Source organism: Crinia signifera, chromosome 3, assembly GCF_055691185.1.
Source record: "Crinia signifera chromosome 3, ASM5569118v1, whole genome shotgun sequence".
Taxonomy (NCBI): Eukaryota; Metazoa; Chordata; class Amphibia; order Anura; family Myobatrachidae; genus Crinia; species Crinia signifera.
Genome location: NC_139219.1, coordinates 88,636,177 through 88,660,095, shown reverse-complemented (window position 1 = coordinate 88,660,095; position 23,919 = coordinate 88,636,177). Strand labels below are relative to the sequence as shown.

The 23,919-nt window shown below is 42.7% G+C and overlaps 1 protein-coding gene across 3 annotated transcripts in view; it reads right to left on the bottom strand.

Moving 5' to 3' along the window:
• Positions 1-23,919, bottom strand: part of GRM1 (glutamate metabotropic receptor 1) — a 342,170-nt gene that overhangs the window by 33,536 nt on the left and 284,715 nt on the right. For all 3 annotated transcript variants that reach the window (XM_083176182.1, XM_083176181.1, XM_083176184.1), the window contains exons 5-7: positions 17,511-17,757; positions 14,877-15,045; positions 4,964-5,090 (exon numbers count right to left, since the gene is read on the bottom strand). In XM_083176182.1, the coding sequence (XP_083032308.1) occupies positions 4,964-5,090; positions 14,877-15,045; positions 17,511-17,757 (543 nt within the window). The remainder of the gene's footprint in view (positions 1-4,963; positions 5,091-14,876; positions 15,046-17,510; positions 17,758-23,919) is intronic.

Genomic DNA, 23,919 nt, shown 5'->3' with positions numbered 1-23,919 from the left:
GTTTTTTTAGACAGGCCCCAATGGAGGGAAAGACTGACTCAGAATCGAGCAGCTGTAGAGAGCCCGGGTACAAAAAGAAAACAAAACCTACTAGGAGAGGCACCCGAGGAGGAAAGAGGAAACAAAATGAGGAGACAAAATCCTTAAGGGAATATGGCATCTTCAACCTATCAAAATATGAGTTAAAATCTAATGAGATAAAATTGTTATCAAAAGGAATGTCATATGCCCCAAATGCTAAGCCTGATGGTTTCAACCTTTTTATAGACTCTAATAAATTCATTCGCAACTTAACATTAAAACGCCACTTTACTAAAAACAAATCTGGAACATCTGATTCAGATCCAGCAGATAAAAGGGATGGTACACCTTTAAAACCCCCATCAACATTTTACCCCATTGAGTCGCGCGGTAGTAATATAGAAACCTTTCAAGGTCTGATACAAAAGGACTTTGATAAACTATGTGCCGATTCTAAAATGACACATGATAATTTGTCACCAAGCGAGCGATCAGCTCTAAAAAAATTGGAAAAAAATAATGATATCATGTTCAAATGTGCGGACAAAGGGGGTGGCCTTGTTGTATTAGATACCGCTGATTATGTAAATGAAGCGTATAGGCTTCTAAATGATGCAAAAACGTACCTAAAATTAGATGCTAACCCAACTGAAATCGTGACCAAAAGAATCAAAGATCTTGTAAAAACTGGATTGGAGAGGCAATGTATCAATAAAAATGAGGCCCGGTATATTGTAAATGATAATCCAACGGTAGCAACGTTTTACTACCTACCAAAAATACATAAGCGGCTTGAGAAGCCGCCCGGTCGCCCGATTATATCGGGGATCGGTTCGGCTACCTCACACCTGTCTGAATTCGTAGACATATATTTACAGAAATATGTTGTTGCCTTACAATCACACATTAAGGACTCCACTCAGGTTTTGCAATTGTTTGATAAATTTGAGTGGCAGTCAGATTTTAATTGGTGCACGATCGACGTTGAGGCATTATATACCTCCATCCCTCATATGGGAGGATTGGACGCGGTCAATTACTATCTGGAAAAAGATATTAATGTGAGTGTGGCTTTGCGTGAGTTTATTCTGGATAGCATCAAGCTGGTATTGGAAAATAATTACTTCCTTTTTCAAGAGCAATTCTTTATGCAGCTCTGTGGAGTTGCAATGGGAACGCCATATGCTCCAAGCTTAGCAAATATGTATCTAGGGAGATGGGAAGAAAATAATCTCGAAATCAATGTTGAATATAAACAATGTATAAAATGCTATAAACGCTTTATCGATGACATTGTTATAGTGTGGCAGGGTGATGAAAATATGTTTGATGGGTTCATGTCAAAAATTAATGTTAATGACTGTAATTTGAGATTTACATCCAAATTCAATCACACACGGATTGAATTTTTGGATCTAGTACTCGATACTGCAGAGTGGCCGATTAAGCAAAAAATTAATACTTACACACACATTAAAAGTGTGGATAGTAATAGTTATGTTAATTATATGAGTTGTCACCTCAACAAATGGGTTTCTAATATACCATACTCCCAGTTTGTGAGGTTGAGGCGTAATTGTGCCACAATAGATAAATTCAATGAGCAGGCTGATATATACTGTACTCGATTTGCAGAAAAGAATTATCCTCCGAACCTTGTACAAAAGTGTAAAAATAGAGCAATTGAAAAGGACAGAAGTACTCTATTATCATATAGGCCTAAAGAGAATGCAATTAAAGGTGATTTTATTCCGTTTGTGACCAAATATAATAAAGACAGCCAGAAAATAAAACAAATTCTGGACAGACATTGGGGTGTCCTTCTGTTGGACCCGATTCTAAGAATGGTAATACCCAAGAGGCCCCAGGTAGTTTTTAAACGTGCTGCCACACTAAAAACTTGCTTAGCACCGAGTCATCTAAAGAAAAAAGATTATGTAAATTGGTTACAGACCACCAAAGGTTTTTTTCCATGCACTAAGTGCAAAATGTGTCAATATGTCGATAAAGATAAATTTAAATACTGGGACACTGACCTTCAAAAATCCTGGAATATCCGTAGTAAAATGACCTGTTTGAGCACTCACGTTATTTATATGCTATCCTGCAGTTGCGGGAAGAAATATATAGGAAAAACTAAGCGGCAGCTTAAAATCAGAATGCTCGAACACACACGGAATATTCGGAATAAATTAAACACTCATAGTGTCTCGAGGCATTTTCTTGCATGTAATAATGGTGATTTGAAGCAGTTTTCCTTTAAAGCCCTAGAACAAATTTCATTGGACGAACGCGGGGGTGATATTTTAAAGAAGTTAAGTAGGCGTGAAACCTACTGGATATATAATATTGGCACATTAGCACCCAGTGGTATGAATGAAGGCTGTGACGTCAATTCTTTCCTATACTGAGTGAGCGCTCTTATATCTATGTTGCTGGCATAGCACTGTGTTGGGTCTGCGGACCCCAGAGCTATCGCATACAGTGCATTGGATAGAGTGATCCTGGTATGGGCTGACTGCACAGCCTGATTTCCATCTTGTATTGAAAGATATGTATATTACTTTGACATATGTAAGGTTGAGAATATTGTTGTCCGTAATCAAAGCTATAGACGGACTTTCTGTTTATATAATGTGACTAATAGTTATCTCTTTTCTCCTTTTCTTCTCTCTTTTTTTATACATGATTACATGTTAGTATATCAAATCCTGTTTATATATAAAAGTATTTTTCTCTTTCTTGCATGAATAATGATGGTATGTTTCTTATAATGCAGAGTTGCTACAATGAGCATATGTATCTCTTTATGCTTCGCTACATACATTTTTTTTAAAAAGTAATCATTAAACATTTTATGATATTTTTACATACCTGCATATTGTGCAGATTTATATTTTCTATGTATATGCATTTTTTGTATTTTTGAATTGTTGTATATTAATTGTATTGTATTATAGTTGTATTTTTATGTATTGATTGTATTTTACTTATGTGTGTGAGAGGCACATATATTTTTTCTTTCTTTGTGTCTTTATAAATGGTTTATTACTGCTGCTAGGCAATTAGCTTTAACGATGTTGATAGGTATCAGTGAGAGCTTGGAGCATGATTAAAGCAGCTCGTCAGCACATCAATATCAGCTGTGCGACCTACTATAAGTATAACACCAGTACTTTGGATGGCTACACCCCCTGACGAAGTCCCCAGATGACGAAACCGGTTGGGCGTGGCCTAAACTGACAACATTGTGCTTTTGGAGTTCCTGACCACGGAGGCCCTGACGGCGGCGAAAAGGCTGGTCCCGGCTATTCAAGTCGTTGGTGCACCGTGTTGGATATCACTGTGGCAAGCTGTTTGCTGTTATCTATGATGTATGTGAGCCTGCACTTTTAGTAAAATTTGTTTTACACTTTGCTCATATCTGCGCTTTTTCTCCAATTTCTTTCTACATATATATATATATATATATATAATATTGGGATAACGTGATAGATTAATAACAGCAGAGAATACACTATAGTCCTGTGCAATATAAGTTAACATATGAAAAATATGTAATTCAAATGCACAGTCTGGAACCTAATCCTAGGGGGTAGAGTTGGGCCCCTAGGCAGAGGGGCCCACTGGTGGTTTGCCCTGTAGGACAGTCCAACCCTGGTTGCAGCCCCACCCCTGGAGTCGCCACTGCTTAAGACCATTGACTGCACAGGTATCAGCCTGGAGTCTGGTCCCTGAATCAGCTGAATCAGCTGTTGAGCAGAAGCGATTGTGGTTTACTTATATCATATTAAGGATTAATCCTGAACCATTTCAGAACGTCATTCTACTTACTATTCCACACTTGGTATAAGAAATTGGTGTGCTTACACCACAGTAAGGAGTAATCCTGAACTCCTTCAGAACGTTTTTCACCTATTTGTCCTACGCTTGTTATAAGAAATTGATGCTGACAAGCATTATGATTGAGATCTGTTAAAGATCCACTCCTTCATGTTCTTTCAAATGAAAGCTGTATCACACTGTGACTGAAAAAACATTAAGTTACCTGTTGACGGTTACCCCTGAGGAAGTCGTTTTAACGGCGAAACGCGTTGGGTTTTGTGTATACTGACCGTTATAGAAATCCATGACTCCATACAGATGAAAAAAGAATTTTACTGTCATATTTTATCTGTTTTATATTAAATTTGTTGTATCGTGACCACATTGTCACCATTTGTTCTATTGGTGGTGGATACACTATAGGAGGGCGCACTTTGTTCATCTTTTGCCATATATATATATATATATATATATATATATATATATATATATATGTATATATGTATATATATATATATGTATATATGTATATGTATGTGTGTATATATGTGTATATATATATATATATATAATATTGGGATAACGTGATAGATTAATAACAGCAGAGAATACACTATAGTCCTGTGCAATATAAGTTAACATATGAAAAATATGTAATTCAAATGCACAGTCTGGAACCTAATCCTAGGGGGTAGAGTTGGGCCCCTAGGCAGAGGGGCCCACTGGTGGTTTGCCCTGTAGGACAGTCCAACCCTGGTTGCAGCCCCACCCCTGGAGTCGCCACTGCTTAAGACCATTGACTGCACAGGTATCAGCGCTGTCACTGATCCAATTACTTCTACCTCTTCTAAACTCTATTTGTAGTTCCTCTCTCACAGTACTGTCAATGGGCTCAGCATGGACAGCTATACAGGGTTACAAGAGACTGAAGCCACCCCTCTATACTGCTGCATTTGCATCATTGAGAAAGAGTTTGTGTTGCCTGTCTCAACCACCCCACTACTCTCGAAACTCACCACACTCCTTCACTAGTCTGTCCCATGCCTCCTTTCAGACCTTGCCCATCCTGCAGCAATTAGAAAATGCAGTGAGTATACACTGACAACTAACATCTTACCTGTTAGCCCGGCGGTGGGCCACCAGCCCAGATCACAAGCCTTGCACGTGAACTCATCCTGAACAAATTCATTCTCCTTGCATGGGGTACATATCCAACAGCAGCTCACTTCACCCTTCCTGATCACCTGTTGTAAGGAAATGAAAGTAAAAAAGAAAAGTCTAACTACAGGACAAAACACATTACCCAAGAATGAAATATCAATTACCTGGTGAAAAATCCAAGTTTTATATTTTCTATATCTTTACCTGTAAGTATGAGACTGCAAATCTTCTTCATACACACATTTACATTTTCTGCTATTTTCTGTCAACCACTAAATTCAGTAACCAGTGGAAAAGGTGGTCAGCTCATTTGTAATAGTAGTTAAGTAACTATTATTCTATAATATAAAAGTAAGGGGTATAGTTATGAAATTTATTTAGCAGAAAATCCTACTAAAACACCAGTTTTAGCGGGGATCCCCACGAAAGCTAAGTAAGTAAAATGTAGTTGGAAATAAATATTCTCCAGTAATATTTATTAACTGTTTGCTTATGTTAAATAAAGTCCCACTTCATTATTTCATAGAAATTGCAAATGGCTTTTGTAATTTAAAAAGGAAAACATATTAAGGGGGATATCCAATTACCACGGTTCTTTACAGAGTTTAATTTTCCCAGTTAGCCTTCCAACAGGCAGGGAAGCATCAACTAACCGTGTGTTAACAAGCATTAACAGGGGGTTATAATCATGGGTTAACATAGTTAAAAGTTCACGGATTCCTGCGTTAACCGTATGGTTGGTTCTGATAACTCCCGAGATATCAAGTATTTTTTTCACCTGCTGGAAGATGTTAGCTGGCAGTCATTTCCAGATGACTGCCAGCTACCTTGGCTAATTGAATATTCCTCTGTGTGGTTAATTTATTAAAGCTTCTAAAAATAAAAACTGGCGTTGTTACCCATAACCAGAGCCAGATAAAGGGGCTGGGGGTAAGTTAGCCTGGGCCCCCCTTTTCTTAGGGGCCCCAATGCCTGTCCTCATGCTTCACAATAGGAGCACTGCTGCTCCTCACAGATAACTTGAGTCAGTCAACACAGGGCAGACACCAGTAGAAGGCGCTATTGAGCACATGCAGCCCGAGCAGCTTCACTCACATGCACTTAGGCACAGGCAGTGTCTCCTCCTGTGTTCCTCTCTTGTTAAGTGCTGTATGGTGTGTATGTGTGTTTGTTTGTGTATATATATGTATGCAGGGCTATTTTTCATCAGGCTCCAGCAGGAACTGAGGCCCTTATTCTAGTTCACTCTTTCTGACAAAATCTTTCTTAGATGGACAAAACCATGTGCACTGCAGGTGTTACTTGTGCAGGTGTTACTTGTGCAGAGATAATTAGATTTGGGTGGGGTTTTACTTCAAAGTGAGATCTATATTGCAGTGTAAAATTAAGCAGCCAGTATTTACCCTGCACAGAAACAAAATGACCCACCCAAATCAAATTCTCTCTGCACATTTTAAATCTGCCCCCCTGCAGTGCACATGGTTTTGTCCATTTAAGAAAGATTTTGTCAGAGTGAACTAGAATAAGGGCCTCAGTTCCTGCTGGAGCCTGCTGAAAAATAGCCATGTATGTATGTATGTATGTATGTATGTATGTATGCTTTGTGTGTATTGTCTGTGTATCTATTTATGCTGTTTGTGTATGTATGTATGTATGTATGTATGTATGTATGTCTATATGTATTGTGTGTGTATCTATTTATGCCGTTTGTGTATGTATGTATGTATGTATGTATGTATGTCTATATGTATGTATGTATGTATGTATGTATGTATGTCTATATGTATGTATGTATGTATGTATGTATGTACGTACGCAGTGCATATGTATATATGCATTCATTCAGTGTGTGTTGTGTGTGTGTGTGTATATGTATGTATGTACAGTATGTATGTATGTGTGTATGGAGTGTGTGTGTATGTATGCAGTGTGTTGTATGTAATATGTGTGTGTATCAATTTATGCCGTGTGTATATGTATGTATAATGTGTGTATATCTATGCATTGTGGGATTGTGTGTATGTATGTATGTGTGGCACCCCGACGCGAAGGGGGGCGGGAAGGAGCAGGAGAGAAGCGCGGGTGGTGAGCCTGCGGCGATGAGCGGCAGAGAAGGCCTGCGTGGAGACGGCAGGTAGCTGTGGCAGAACAGACAGGGGAGGCCGGCATCCAGCCCACTACCCAGTGGGGACCCGACAGTGTGGAGACACTGAAGTGAGCGGCGCCACTGAGGAGAGGAGCGCTGCACGTGTGCTGGAGAGAGGTGCTCCTACAGTAAGGAGGAAGCAGATGACAGCGGTGGGGACCCATACCAGCGGGGATCTCATTCCTACAGCTAGGAGACTGGAGGCACAGGAGTCGATATCGCAACGGGCAGGAGCCTGCAACATGATCCAGCTGACAGGTACACTCTGCTCACCTGACACCCCCAGGTACATACCCTCCTTTCCAACTCCGGGTACATCCCCTATGAAGAGTGGGTCCCTCATGGCAGTTTGTGCCAGGGGCCGGTAGCCGTCGGCCAGGAGAAGCCCTCAAGTCCAGTTTTCCCCATCCAGGGATCCGTGTTACACCTCCCCAAGTATTAGGGGTTTTGTTTAAACACGTGGGAGCTCACTAGTTTTATTACCTACTGGAAAACATTACCGAGACCTCCATTCAGAGATATACAGTGCCATCTTGTGGCCAAAGAAAATTATGGTTTATCTTCTGCTAGAAAGCAGTAACTCTGTCATGGGCCCTGCCCCGCTGCCCTACTGTTAACGGTTCTATGCCCTAAAGGAGATACGGATTCTACCCAGGTTAGTTATCCGTAGGAAGGCCTGATCTAAGCAGAACCCAGGCTACTGATCCGTAGGAAAGCCTATTTAGAGTGAACCCAGGCTACTGATCCGTAGGAAGGCCTGTCAAAGGTGAGACCCAGGCTACTGATCCGTAGGAAGGCCAGGTTGTCCCTAAGAGACACCCCATTGGGGAGTAGTACATTAATGCCTGTGTCTAGGCCGAGCCTTAGGCTGGGGCTCAAGACAATCCTTGGGTACCGGTACTATTGCCACATGGTACAGGTATAGCATATATGTGTAATAACTGGGCGCCCGATTTTATGATCGGGTCAGAAAAATCGCATTGCATCGTATGCAACCAAATCGCGAGCTGTGCTCGCCACGCTTCGGGCTCCGTTGATATAAAATCAACTCCATGCCCACTTGGATAGTGGGGAAATGAGCAGGACCATTTAACATTGAATCCTTGCAGGGGTGCCACAGGTTGGTGGTCCAGGACCAATTCAAATTATTTATGATCAATTGATTATGGACACAACCAGTGCTGTTGGCTGCTAATCATAAAATATGTGTACAATCAGAAGCAAATCCTGCCCTTTACCACATAACTTTCCAGCAATTGCAGATCTTCGTTAGATGGAGGACTAGGTATAAATTGGATACTTTTCCTGTTTATTAGCAACACAATAACCGGGTCATTAATAACAAATCAGAAAAGTGCCTCAGATATTTTTTTTCCAAGAGCAATTGTCTGATTCAATCATAGTGTTTAATGTAAACATCGACCTGTGGCTGATTACTAAACACTTAATTGCTTTGAATAATTACACAATTTACCTTGAAACTGAGTAGGAGGATTTATTGGCATTACTTGCAGAAGAATGTTTGCTACTAAATTGATGCATGCTATTCCTGTGATATCTGCACCCGTAGTAGTGATAGACAAACAAGGGAAATTAGCATAATGTTTACTAAACATTCCAACTGCTTTGTGTGTAGTAATTTGCCCTGTAGTGCGCCCAGGTGTTCGGCAGCAGAAGAAGACAAGTTTTAAACAACCATAAAATGACAAGATGTGGATAGAAGAAAAGTGAATTATTGTAAATACACGGATTCGATGCAACATCAAAGTGCGATGTCCATTGAATCCGATTGCATCTTATGGTGCAAAAAGTGCCTCCTTTCTGCACCCGATGTAGCATGCCATCTTGCGATGGCACATCGGGTGCTGGAAGAGGGCAGGCAGAGGGCGGCGGAGTAGCAAAGCACTATGATGTAGTACTAGCGGGAGGAGGGGGTCAGCGTGGCAGCAGAATTTTAAAACTATTTAAAGTACTGGGCTCAGCCAATCAAAGGGCAGCCCAGTGTTTTAAACAATTCTGCCGCCACCACTGACCCCCGCCACCTGCTAGTGCTCCTTCACAGCACTAAACTACATGGACGGACACTGGCAGAGGTCCCTCCGGCCCCCTCTCCCCAAACCTGTCACCGACAAAAAGCATTCCCTCCGCCCCCCCCCCCCCTGTGGATTGCTTTTGAGTGATCAATCGTGCAAATTGATAGATCTTATGTATAGCACATACTATCTATCGACGCAACATTAGACGGCGGGCCCACGCATCGCATCAAATGGTCCCTAAAACATGCATACAATCATTCTATTTATCGAACAGATGTGGTCGAAATCGAATGATTGCATGCAATATATCATAAGTGTATGGGCAGTATTAGTTGTCTGGAAGAAATCAGATTTTTTTTTTTTTAAAGACTGAATACAATAAGCATGGAAGCGAATTAAATTCTTGTAACAGACCGTAACTTTAAGTGAGCACTTTTTTCTGGGTGCTGGTTCCTTTTTTATAGGAAAAAAAAAATACACTGGATGTATCTGTTCTGTATAACCTAGTTGGCTCGACTTATGTCTTGGCCATCTCTGCCATGCTCACTTTCTGGCTTCAGGCCTCCTTGCCTGCACCTCATGTCTGTCTCCCCCTTCCTCTAAATTGTAAGCTTCTTGGAGAATGGTTCTCTTCCCTCCTGTTCTCACCACCCTTTTCTCTCTAACTTTAATTAGTTATGTTACATAACATTGCTCATATCAGGCCATTTCTTTCCCAGAGTGCAAACTTATCATATGCTCACTGGTCATCTCACAGCTCGACTACTGCAATTTTCTCCTCACTGGCCTCACTCGCTCCTAAATGGCTCATCTCCAATCTGTCCTTAACTCCGCAGCTTATCTTCCTCTCCTGCTTATCCACTTCTGCCACTCCCCTTCATCAAAATCTGCACTGGCTCCCATTCCCCTACAGAATCCTCTTCAAACACCTCACCCTCACTTATAGGGCCATCTCTAATTCCATTGCTCAATATAACTCCAACTTCATCTCCATTCATACTCCCTTCCACCCTCTACGCTCGGCCGATGACTGACGTCTTTCCTCCACCCTGATCACTGCTTTCCACGCTGGAGTTTAAGACTTTGCATGTGCTGCACCCCTTCAGTGGAACACACTCACTCACTCCATTAGACACTCCCCAACCTTGCAAAGCTTGAAACTGGCACTAAAAATGCACCTATTCATCAAAGCGTCCCCTTCTGCTACATAACCAATTCCTGAGGCTGGTCCTCCGTCCCCTGCCACACGCCTTGACCATCTCTGCCTGCTTACACCCTGCTATCAAGCCTCCTCCCACTTGTTTGCACCTCATGTAATATGTCTGTCTCCCCTTCCTACTAGATTGTAAGCTCTTTAGAGCAGGGCCCTCTTCCCTCCTGTTGTCAAAGCCCTCTTCTCTCTTAATTTCACTTACAGCTTTCCCATACTCAAACACTCAACGACCATCTTTGTCCACATACTCATCTCCATCTTTGGCCACCAGCCCCTAGTAGTACATTGATCACATACTCACTTCTTACATCTAAGCTGTACTGTGTATTGAATTGTGGCACTCTTTTTACCTGTACTCTATTTTTGTTACTTACTGTAATGTTAAGTTTTGTCTCCCTGTACTGTTCCTTGTATGGTGCTGTAAAACACTTGTGGTGCCTTCATAAAATAGTTACTTATGTAGTAGACGGGTGCCCAATTTGCATACGTACGGTAACTTAGGAAAATCGCATCGCATGGGCCATTTTAAGGGCCATGAGATGCGATGCGATTTTCCTATGTAATTTATTCACTGCTCTCTTAGCCCCGGATCGCATTGCATCGCACCTCCCGCAAAATCGCATGCGATTTTATAAGGTGTACATTGCTATAACATTAGCTATACAATAATATCATTGTATGACATACAATGAGGTTTTAGGCACCCCCCCCCCCACTATCCACGCCACCCCGAAGCATGGCAAGCGCAGTGGAACACGTTCTCCGACCTTTTCATACCCCCACTATCCACGTGGGCATGGAGTTGATTTTATATAGTGTGGTGAGCGCAGCGAGCCACCGAGCCCGAAGCGTGGCGAGTGGACGCTGATTACTTTACATGTATTCCGTGTCCCCGCGCTCACTGCTCTTGCCACGCTTTAGGCTCGCTGCACTCGCCACACTATAAAAAATCAACTCCACGCCCACGTGGATAATGGGGGTATGAAAAGGTCGGAGGATGCGTTCCATCTCCCGGGGCCCATGCGATGCGATGCGACTTCCCTACACAGAATAGCCCACTAAGCAAATTGCTTAGTGGGTGCCCGTCTACTACATAAGTACCATAAAATATAATAATAATAATAATAATAATAATTACAACTCTCTCCTACTCAGCTAACATCTATAACTACAGTTCCTATCATGTAATCCTTCATCTCTACCAATGACAACCCACCCCTGGTAGCATGCGGACAACTCGTTTGCTTGTATTGTGTACAAAGCATTGTGGTGATAATTGTCAACTGTGTGCCAAATGTATGGCACTGCCAACCACTTGTGGATATTTATAAATCAAACATAGTACTGTAATAATAATAATAATAATAATAATAATAATAATAATAATCTGTTACCTGCATATTGAAATGTGGTACTTGGTTCAGCTTACCACATGAACCCTTTCAACTGGTAAACTGGGACACTCATGAATTACATGGGTTCTGTGGCTGGCTAAGGCTGCATATTACCTGGTCTTAATTAGCTACAGAACCTGTGTAATTATGGTCACATTGATCCATAGGGGGAAAATATAAATTCCTGGTGGGCCCCCACTGCCTGATGGTCCACCCTTCCTCTAGTTTCAGGTTCACAACTCTGCACTAAAACTATACATTGCCACTCTATTAGTGAGTCAGTTATATGGTCTGTAATAGCTGGCCAAGCCTCTAGGGGGATGGCCAGACTCCATGTGGTAACTGTCCATATCCCTTAATCATGGAACCCTAAATGCCCTCATACACCTGAAAGACATTGTACCCAATCATGCAATCTTGGATTGTATGCAGATTGTGTGCACATAGTGTGCACACAATCATGCAATGCCTGCCCTGGGGATTGGAGGATTGGTCCTCTGATCTGACGTGCTGCATGTCCAATCAGTTGGGAATGAGAGCAGATTGCATATGCTTTTAAGTACATGTAATCTGTCATTAGATGGCTCATACAACCGGGGTCATTTGACACTCCCTCCCTGACTAGCAGAGAAGAGAGGTGCAGTTTCCGGGTGGCCCGCACCAGTGAAATGCTGGGAGCAGTAGAAATTTCCAAGTGGCAGACGGGCGGGCAGCTGAAGAAAGCGGTGGATTTCCTATGCTCAATTCTGTCACTACTCTGAAACAGAGGATTGCTGCATTAGGGCTATTTAATAATGGAGTAGCGCAGCAGATGTGAGCAGAATAAAAATGTAATTTTGATTAATTTTTGGTACTCCTATCCTTTTGATCCTAGTATGCCAGTCCCCTATTTAAATGAAGCTTCAATCATACAAGCATACATGCTCACGGATTGTGAGTACATTGTGTATCCAAAAACCACCAAGGACTACTGAGGAGTTAAAGGGAAAGTTGGACACAATCATGACTTTCAGATCTTTCTGATGTATGGCCACGTTATCACTACATACCACAGTGGGGACTTCATGCCCCAGTCAGACTCTCTGTGTAATTCATAAGTGTCTCAGGTTAAAGGGATAGTATGATAAGTCTATACTGGTGGCAACATTAGCATCATGATGACAAAATTAACCTCTTCAAATAACCCCCCCCAATGCTTACAGTAACTTACAGTAGATCATGAAACCATGTTTGCCTTTTCCTTTCACACATACTGTAGGAAAAGTACTCATAGGCGTGCGCACAGGGGGTGCCGGGTGTGCCCAGGCACCCCCTAATGATCAAGTCTCCCTGCCATAGACTGCGAAGCTGGCAGTGGCAGGGAGTCGGCAGCACAGTCTCTGTACGCGGCGGCCACTCCAAAGATGGCCGCCGCTTTAGAGGAGACAGACACTAGAGGTGTGCATGACCTCTAGTGTCTATTAGAGAAGCGCAGCGCGCACAGCAGCCACGCCATGGAGTAACAGGGAAGCAGCACCTTCCCCTGCAGTCGCACCGTGGAGGAAACAGATCTGTTCCTCCAAGAACTGCTATTCCTGCGCAGGGCTCACTTGTATGCCGGGCTGTGATGTAGTACAGAGCAGAAGCCTCTCGGGGAGGGCTCTGTACAGCAGGGATTCCTCCTGCAGCTGGCCTCCCCTTCTCACTGGCCCTCCCTGGATCCTCTGGCCTCCATGACACTGTGCAGCTGCTCCCACAGATTGGTGAGTGCCCAGGGATCACTGTACCTCTATGTGTGTGTGTGACCCCCTTCCTTTTGAATGTGTGATCTTCTGTACAATACTATCCATGTGGTGTGTGTGTGTGACCCCCTCTACCCCCATCATCCCTGGTGTTTAACCCCTCTGTACCCCCTTCACCTGTGTGTGACACCTTGTACCAAGCTACCCCCTTCCTCTGTGTCAGTGATCCCATCTACCCCAATTTCCAAGGTGTCTGATCCTCTCTTACCCCTATTCCTTTGTGTGACACCTTGTACCAAAATACCCCCCTCCTATCTGTGTTTGTGTGTGTAACACCATGCCCCCATCCTCGTCCCTCTTACCCCCCTAATCCCTACCCCAATGTCTGTGGCAACCTCTGTATAAAACATGGTACATCCCCTACTTCTTTGTGTGTGTGACACTACCCCAGTATTTTTTAGGCAGATTTTATCCACACATGTCTGCATCACCCTGTACTTTATAGAAGGGGACCCTTTTAGAAATTTCGATATGGGGCATACAAACTTCTATGCCCATGAAGGGGCAAGAAGCATGTAGGTCCCCTCAGTATGCCCCCCTGGCAATAAGCATGTAACTTTCCCTAGCAATGAGCATGTTACTTCCCCCATGGCAATGAGCATGTAATCCTGACTGGGCAATGAACATATAATGCCCCTTGGCAACGAGAATGAAACCCATGGCAAGAAGCATGTATACCCTGGCATTGAGCAAGAATCTCTGGCAACAAGCATATAACCCCTGACAATAAGCATGTAGGTAAACGGCACGTATGTGGAAAATTATGTAATTTGCATTACGGTATGTCGTATAATGGGCATCACGGTGTGTGGCATTATGTCTAATGGGCATTACGGTGTTTGGTATAATGTGTAATGGGCATTACGGAGTGTAGCATATTGTGTAATAGGCATCACTGTGAATTTTTTTTCCGTTGCGCACTGAGCCTGTTTCTATTGTGTGTAATTGTGAGGGAAATTATTCCTTCTGAAGCCCATATACATAAATAAGTCCCCACCTATTTAGTTTGCATTGATGCCAGTTGGTGGTGATATACATGCCCAGGAGGCGGAGATAGTTACGCTCCTCCAATGGTGCACCCCCTATTAAAATGGTCTGCGCACGCCTATGAAAGTACTGCATGATGAATGAGATGGAACAGAAAAGAGCAAGAGTTTTTCCTTCAAACCTGGACTGTTGGGGTGCCTTGAGGACTGTGTTTGGGAACCATTGGCCTACAAGCTTACAGTAACTCACAAAGAATATTTATGTAGGGAAACAAGACAGATCCCTGTTCTGTAAAGCAGACAATAAGCCTACCTTTATTTGTCCTTTTGAGCAAGGATCACTGCATACAGATCGGACCATTCCACTTTTGTTCATTTGAATCCTGAAGTCTTCAATATTTAGGTTTCCTTCATGCCATGTTCCTATAAGTACATAGTCATAGCTACTTGGCTCAATGAATTGAAGATTCATGATGTCATATCTAAAGATGAAAAAAAAAAAACATTTAATGTAGAATTTCTTGATTTGCTTCCTCTAAATGGCCCTTTTTCTGATCGGTGCGGCCAGAGCCGAATATGCGGCCAGGACCGTGCGTGCGAAACCCCGCCTTCCATACGGATCACCAACTCCGTCCGTATGCGGTAAGAAGCTGGCCGAACGGACCGCACGTGTATTTTTCACGGAATACGCCTCCTCCATCTAAGGGAACCTCCCCCATCATTCGATGGTCGCAGACCATCGAATGCAGGACCGAGTGCTCCACCAGCACCCGCAACCTCAGACCACACGGACATTTTTCCGTGCAAAAGCAGGGATCTGGGCGGGCAGCTGACATCCGGCGATGTCATATGTCCGCCCCCTACACGTGCGTCACGGCCGCATTACCATACGTACGCCCAGCGTTTTCATGGGAACTCCCATGAAACGCGGGGCGTATGCATATGGTAATGAGCCCAAATAGCCCTTCACGCCCCTCTCCACCCCCTGTTCGGAGTGTTCACATATCATGCGGGATTTGGCCGTACGCCCCGCTCGCACATGCGCAGAGACGCCTCTGCACATGCGCAGACACAAAACATCGGTGGGGCGAACGCACGCGGATATTACCGCACCGATCAGAATAAGGGCCAATGTATTTAATCTATTTACTATGTAATATATTTAAAATTACAAAACCAAAAGATGGAACATTTAATACAATTAGACAGTAGAATCATGGACAATTTGCACGATGTTATTTCTAGTGGATGTTGCACAATAGCAGTAAGTGCTTTGTCGGTACTTGTTTCCTAGCACGGCGCCCATCGGGTCCCATCGCATACCTTAACTTAAGGCTTTTTTTGAGGTTTCCCGACAAATGTAAAATCGGGTCCATCGCATGCCATTATGATGGCATGCGATGCGACCGACGTGACCGACCCGATTTTACATTGTAAGTATTGTATGTAATGTTAAATTCCTATGTAAAATTGGGTCGATTGTATGCCATTATAATGGCATACAATGCGACCAATGCGATGGACCCGATTTTGCATAGGAACCAATGTTAAATGGCCCCCCATACCCAATTTTTGATTGTATACCCACCCTGGTGGGTAATTTCTATGTGAAATGTCCCCCCCTTGTTAACGCCACCCCACGATGAACGCCAACCCGAAGCGTGGCGAGCGGCGGCGGTACGCATCATCCGATCTTTTCATACCCCCACTATCCACGTCGGCGTGGAGTTGATTTTATATAGTGTGGCGAGCGCAATGAGCCAAAAGCGTGGCGAGCGGACGCGTAATACGTCTGAAGTAATGCGCGTCCGCTCGCCACGCTTCGGGCTCGGTGGCTCGCTGTGCTCGCCACACAATATAAAATCAACTCCGCGCCGACGTGGATACTGGGGGTATGAAAAGGTCGGAGGACGCGTACTGCCGCCGCTCACCACGCTTCGGGTTCACGTTGATCGTGGCGTGGCATTAACAATGGGGGTGCATACAATGAAAAATGGGGTCTGGGGGGCATTTAACATTGGGGCCAATGTAAAATCGGGTCTCAGGGACCATTTAACATTGGTTCCAATGTAAAAAATCGGGTCAGTCGGGTCAATCGCATCACATGCAATTTGCATGCTGAGCACAAATGGTTTAGAACACATCACTATGTGGACCTTATTCTGGTCCGTTCGCAGGCCCGATTGCGTTCGCATGGGGCAATGTTTTTTCATTAGGCATGTGCATTTCTTGGTGCGGGTGTCCATGGTGACCAGACTGCTTGCGAATAGAGGATGTGGGTGGGGGGCATTGGGCCGGTCCATTAGCATATGGGAACGCCCAGTGTTTCATGGGCGTTCCCATGAGAACACTGGGCATTCTCATACTAAGTGAGCATTGATGGACATGTGGGGGTGGGCAGATGACATTACCAGAAATTAGCTGCCCGCCCACTCCCCCTTCAGCATGACACCCAAGATGTGGGTGTTACCCCTCAGGCTGCGAATAGATGTTTATGTAAAACATTCATTCGCAGCCAGTGCAACCTTACACACCTTGCAAATGGTGGGCCGGCGTACCAACATTAGCTAGGTGGGATCAGGGTCACTCGCATGGATGCAAATTTGCATCCGAAAAAATTAACCAAACTACCCCCCCTCCCCATGTGTATGGGCCATCTAGGCACCGGGAAGTTGAAAGGAAATTGCGTACCCTAGATCGCTTAGCGCACACCGCTTAGCACACATCTCAATGTGTGTATACCCCTAAATGTCTTCATTACTGGAAATGAAGCACTGTGTATTAATATATGCTCATTTTCCAAATGGTGTCGCTGACAACCTAAACAACACCCGCACTTAGCAAGCTGAACGTGTTAGTTCATGCGGTGATACTTTTACACTGCTTAACACATTCTTATCTTATAAAATGACAAGATGTTATAAGTTCACTTAGGCAAAAATCTTACCGTCCCGGGGCATCGCCTTTATCATCAAACCAAATATCTTCCCCGGAAACTCCCACAAATGAGCTCTTTATAAGGTATTCAAGCAGCTTGCTGCCATCAATGGGCTTCATTGCGTCACACAGGCCAACATGTCCGGGGCACATGACTGTATGCATATCATGTAGACCATGAGCCATTGCATAGATGGCATTAATAACAAAGCCCATTTTACTATCCTGTACATAGTTTTCTTCTAAACTTTCATTGCCTGAAATAAAATACAGAATATACAGTATGTCACAATATATGTAGTTAAACAACGTATACAGCAGTGTAAGAGATCCAATTGCCCATATAATATTACACACCCGCCATTAATTTGGCCACCCGACAGAGGCAGAACTCTGGTCCTGCTTTTCCCGCTCTTTTTTCACATACAATAAGCTTGGCTGCATTTTATTTCCAGCATTTGGAATAAATAATTCTGGTAATTCAGCAACAGAAAATATTATCCATATTTTATGTAATAAAGTGGTTTTATATGATGATTGCGGCAAGTTTTATTGTGTCCCTATGAACAAAAACTATTTATAAGATTCACTTTAGGGAAAAACTATTTTTGTAAGGAAATTCACGAATTATTATATTTGATGCAATGCAACCCTTAAATGAGAATGGTACAAAACATTTTATCATCTCGTGTAACATTATAAGGCTGATCGTGCATTCCCGTAGGTTGTTTGCTTGGTCAGCCCGATGGGCATTCCGCATGATACTAGCAACAATGGCATGCAGGTGAATGCAGCCGCGAATGATATATTGTGCAATTGAACTAGATATCGCTCATTGTGTACAACATGGCCAATATATTGTTATATTTGTAATGCTATTTTCTACCTCCACTTTGGGTCTGCACAGAAATTATAACATTATAGTTTGCGAGGGAGGGGGTGGACCAAAAACCCTTACTACTGGCTCTGTCTAATGGGGGGATAGGAGAGAATGGAAATTAGGTGGCAGGGAAATTACTTCCCCACCTCTCCAGGACCACTTTAAGCCTTGGTTACATGCTTCATGTAACAATACCCTGTCATCTGTGAAATGTCCTATTGGATGTCTAAGACATTGGGTGACATTTTAACATCAATGGAAAAACAGTAAAAATGAGAGAATTTATTACGCATCTCATTACTTATGTTGTTTATGCCATTATAAGTTCCTCTGATCTTGCGTATATAGAAAAAAAAAAACACCAGGTGAAAATTAGATGGCCCGAACATATACGGAACAACGTAAATGGAAACCTTAATCACCATAGGCGTACACAGCACATTTTATTAGGGGGTGGACCGTCAAAGGAGTGTGCATAGCTCCACCTATTAAGCGTGTCTAACACCGCCAATCAGGCGTGTCTTCTAGCATCTATTGGCACTCGCTACAATATAAAAAGTCTCTCAGCCACACCATAATCTCCTGCCTATTTCAGTTGTAATCTTCTAATTACTCTGTGTAACAGTACATGCAAATACAGTCATACACATATATAGATGACACAGGTATTTAGTGATATGACAATGGTCTAGTTCAATTAACCCCTTCATGACAGAGCCAGTTTTTGCCTTCCTGACAGAGCCCTTTTTTTCAAATCTGGCATGTATCACTTAAGTGGGGATAACTTTTTTTTGCTTTTACTTATCCCAGTGATTTTGAGATTGTTTTCTCGTGACACATTGTACTTCAAGTTAGTGGTAAATTTTCGTCGATACAGTCTGTGTTTTTTTGTGAAAAATACCAAAATGTCGTAAAAAAATGGAAAATTTTGCGATTTGCAAAATGTTAAATTTTCTGCTTGTGAGACAAATAATCTTACCACTCAAAATAGTGAATAACTAACATAGACCATATGTCTACTTTATGTTGCCATCATTATTTCAACCTCATTTTCATTTTTTTGGACACTAGGAGGCTTAAAATATGAATAGCAAATTCTCAAATTTTCAAGAAAATTTCAAACTCTGATTTTTTTAGGGACCAGGTCAGTTATGATGTGACTTTGAGTGACTTGTATGTGAGACACCCCCATAAATGATGCCATATCAAAAACTGCACCCCTCACAGTATTCAAAACAGCATTTTGGAAGTTTGTTAACCCTTTAGGTGTTTTACAGAAATTAAAAGAAAGTGTAGGTGAAATTTCAAAATTTCATTTTTTTTGCAGATTTGCAATTTTAATACATTTTTCTAAGGAACACAGTAGATTTTACTAGAGAAATGTGACTAAAAATTGATTCCCCCAATTCTTTGGTTTTCATAAATATCCTATATGTGGCCCTAGTGTGCACGGTGACCAAACCACAGGCTTCATAATAGAAGGAGCACCTACTTGATTTTGGAGCCTCCTTTTTATGAGATTATTTTTTAGGCACAATGTAGGTTTCTAGGCACCATAAGATGCTAAAAGTTAGGTACCCCCCCACAAGTGACCCCATTTTGCAAACTACACCCTTCAGGGAATTCATCTAGGGGTATAGTGTACATTTCAAACCCCCAGGGGTTTCACCAATTGTGGTACAACTGGGCAGTGAAAATGAAAAAAAATTAATTTTTCATTTTCACAGCTCAGTTGTATCAAAATTGGTGAAACCCCGGGGGGTTTGAAATGTACACTATACCCCTTGATGAATTCCCTGAAGGGTGTAGTTTGCAAAATGGGGTCACTTGTGGGGGGGTTCCACTGTATGGGTGTTTCGGGGGTCATTCAACCAGAATCTGTGCTGCAAAATCCAAAAATCACTCCTTCCCTTCTGAGTCCTGCCATGCACCCAACTGGTATTTTTTGGTCACACATGAGGCATTGCCGTACTCGGGAGAAATTGGGGCACAGATTTTGGGGTGCTTTGTCTCCTTCATTCCTTGTGAAAATGAAAAATTTTGAGCCAGATCTGCATTTTTGTGTAAAAAAATGTAATTTTTTACAGAAAAATGCAGTTCTGGCTCAAAATTTTTTATTTTCACAAGGAATGAAGGAGACAAAGCACCCCAAAATCTGTGCCCCAATTTCTCCCGAGTACGGCAATGCCTCACGTGTGACCAAAAAATACCAGTTGGGTGCATGGCAGGACTCAGAAGGGAAGGAGTGATTTTTGGTGGCGGAATGAATGGTGGGTGCTATGTCGCATTAGCAAGACCCCCGAAGCACCAATACAGTGGAACCCCCCCACAAGTGACCCCATTTTAGTCACCAGCTTTGGGAGGGGGGCTGGCGCTGCGGCTGGCGGGGGGGTGGGAGGGGTGCTGGCGCTGCGGCAGCCGGGTGGGTGGGAGGGAGGGGGGCTGCCGGGTGGGAGGGGGGGGGGGGGCTGGCGATCGGTGGGGTATATACACACACACACACATATATATATATATATATATGTGTGTATATATGTATATATATATATATATATTTATATATATACATATATATACACACACACATATATATATATATATATATATATATATATATATGTGTGTGTGTGTATGTATATATATATATATATATATATATATATATATATACATATATTTTCAGTGCATATATTTTATTGTACACCTTTTTCAGCAGCTTGATGCTGCTGCTGCTGCTGCGGGGGGGAGGAGGGCAGCGCTGCGTGCGCTCCAGACGCTCCGGGGGAGCCGTTGGAGCCGCTGCTGCTGCCGGGTGAGTGCCCGGCGGGTGCGAGGGGTGGGCTGCACATCGGTGGTGATCGGTGCTGTACCTGACAGCACCGATCACCACCGATCCCTGTGTTACCGAGCGGCTTAGCCGCCGGTAACACAGGAAACGCTGTGAATGGCTGTTCAGATTTGAACAGCCAATCACAGTGATCGCCGACCGGGGGGGGCACCCCTGCCCCCCCTGGGCGGCGAGGGGGGATGTCTGCTGTCAGGGACAGCAGACATCACCTAACTGTCACTGCGTCTCTAGACGCAGTGACAGTTAGAAGTCATGACGTATATATACGTCATGTGTCGGGAAGTACTTCCCGACCATGACGTATATATACGTCAAATGTCGTGAAGGGGTTAACAATGCAAACACACACATAATTGATTGATGGGCTCTTCTTTAAATGGAATACAGTTCTAAAAAGCAAAAGTTTTTGGTTAAGGGTATTGCTGGTATTGTTAGCGGCAGAGGTGTTCATAAAGGTGGGGAACAGTATTAGGGGGTGCCTGTGCACCCCTAACACTCATTGTGCACACACCTATGTTAATCACCCCTTTTCTCAACATTTTAAGGAGAAACGCGATTGTAAAACAGAGGGCATTAAAATTTTATAAGAATTGGCCAAAATTAGCACATATATTTATATGGTTAGACTATACCAATATGGCGACCACAATACATGTAATCCTTAAATGCATACCCATTGGATAAATATTACCATGTGATCCTTCCTGGGAAGCACTATGGGAAGAAGGTCGCTAGATACATGAATATACGGAGTACAGGAAGCGGAAGTGACGCAATGCCGCTTCTGGAAGTAGCAGCCAAATCTATTTGCCGTGGCCGCTTGCACAATGTGGCTGCACATGCGCATAAATGTTTATGTGCATGCACAGTTGATAACATCACTCCCCTGTGATAACACGCAGGGGAGTGATCCAACTAGAATAACCTCCTAAGTGTAATGTGCTCTGCAAATCCAATGGCGAAATGTAACAGCCTCCACGTTCGGTAGCTGCGCGGGATGCCTGACGAACTCTGAGTCTCTTTCTTTAGAGGGGCAGTCAATTAAAAGGCAAAATCATGCAATGTAAGTGATTGCCCCTTTAAAAAAAAACTCCGAGTTCGGACCGCATGGCTGCCGAACTCGGAGGCTATTAAATTCCGCCACATGTTATTGCCAGATGCAAAAATAGGAAGGTGTAGAAAGTGATGCCATAACAATGGTATGATGGAGATTTAGGAATTACAGAGTCTGGAATCTCCTTTAATGAACATTCCCATCTGGACTGATACTGTAATAGTTACTTAATATTCCAGTATATCTAATTGGGCCAATCTGTGATAATATGTTTAATTGAGTCTGTTTGTTTTATTTGTATAGCTCTTGTTCAAATGTGTGTCAGCAATGTGATATTGATACATGTATTTCACATAGGCCAGATGATTACAGCAGGTCTGGGAACCAGATGTCTATACCTGCAAGCTCTTTTCACATGTTCCACTTCCCTTCTCTCAAACAGGCAGCTGGGTACAGGTGGGAATTGACTGGCATCAACAAACTATAAAAGTCACTACAATATGGGAGGATTTTTTTCATCAAGAAAAACAAACCCCTTTGTTGAAGAAGTGTCCATCTATATAGTGCCTCCACAGACATTCAGGTACAGGAGACTGGAACTGAATGTTGGAGAAGAGGGTTGATTAGGAAATTGTTGGACTCTTTGGGCCTAATTCAGACCTGAAGAAATTTGCTCTCAAAATGGGCACTGCAGGTGGGGCAAATGTCCAAATGTTATTTCAGTTTTAGCACACCCCACATAAATCTAATGCTGGGTACACACCTAAAGATTTATCTGTCCAATCTATCTGATGAGAACAAAAATCTTAAAATGTATGGGAACATATAACAATAAACCATTGGCTCCCAAACTTTTAAAAACCGACAAAGATAATAATAATAATAATAATAATAATAATGATACTTATATAGCGCTTTTCTCCCAATAGGACTCAAAGTGCTTTACCATTGACTTTACAGCTCAAAATACAAAACAAGCTTAACAGTAGATGTCAGTGAAATGCTTGAGTAAATAGGTACGTCATTAGTCTATCTTTAAAGGATTCTACAGTAGGGGCTTCTCGCACTGTGCGAGGAAGAGAGTTCCATAAAGTTGGAGCAGCAAAGTTGAAAGCTCGACCCCTAGATGAATTCAGGGAGATTCTGGGTACTGTTAGTAGTCCTTTTTCAGTGGATCGTAGTAATCGAGTAGGACAGTAAGGGATCATTCCAACAAATTGGTTAAATCCATTTGATTTAATACACTTACTCCAAACAATCGTTTTTGTCTGTTTTCTAGCATTTGAGAGCAAATGATTGATCGTCATATGTTCCCATACATTTCTAGATTATTGTTCTGGTTACACAGATGGGACAGATAGATCATTAGGTGTAAAAATCGCTTCATTCTCTCTGCACATTACATCTGCCTCACCTGCAGTGCAGCATGGTTTTGACCATTTTGAGAACAAATTTGCCCTGCAATCAAGTCTGAATTAGACCATTTTTCTGCTGTTGGATTGGGTAACCTGTGGATGCCGCTATACTGTACTTCTGCGCACTGGTCTACTTTTCTCTACAGTAGACCACTCGATCTGGTGAGAGCCCAGTTGAATTCTATACTTTATGATTTTTATATTCTTTATTTCATTAAAATA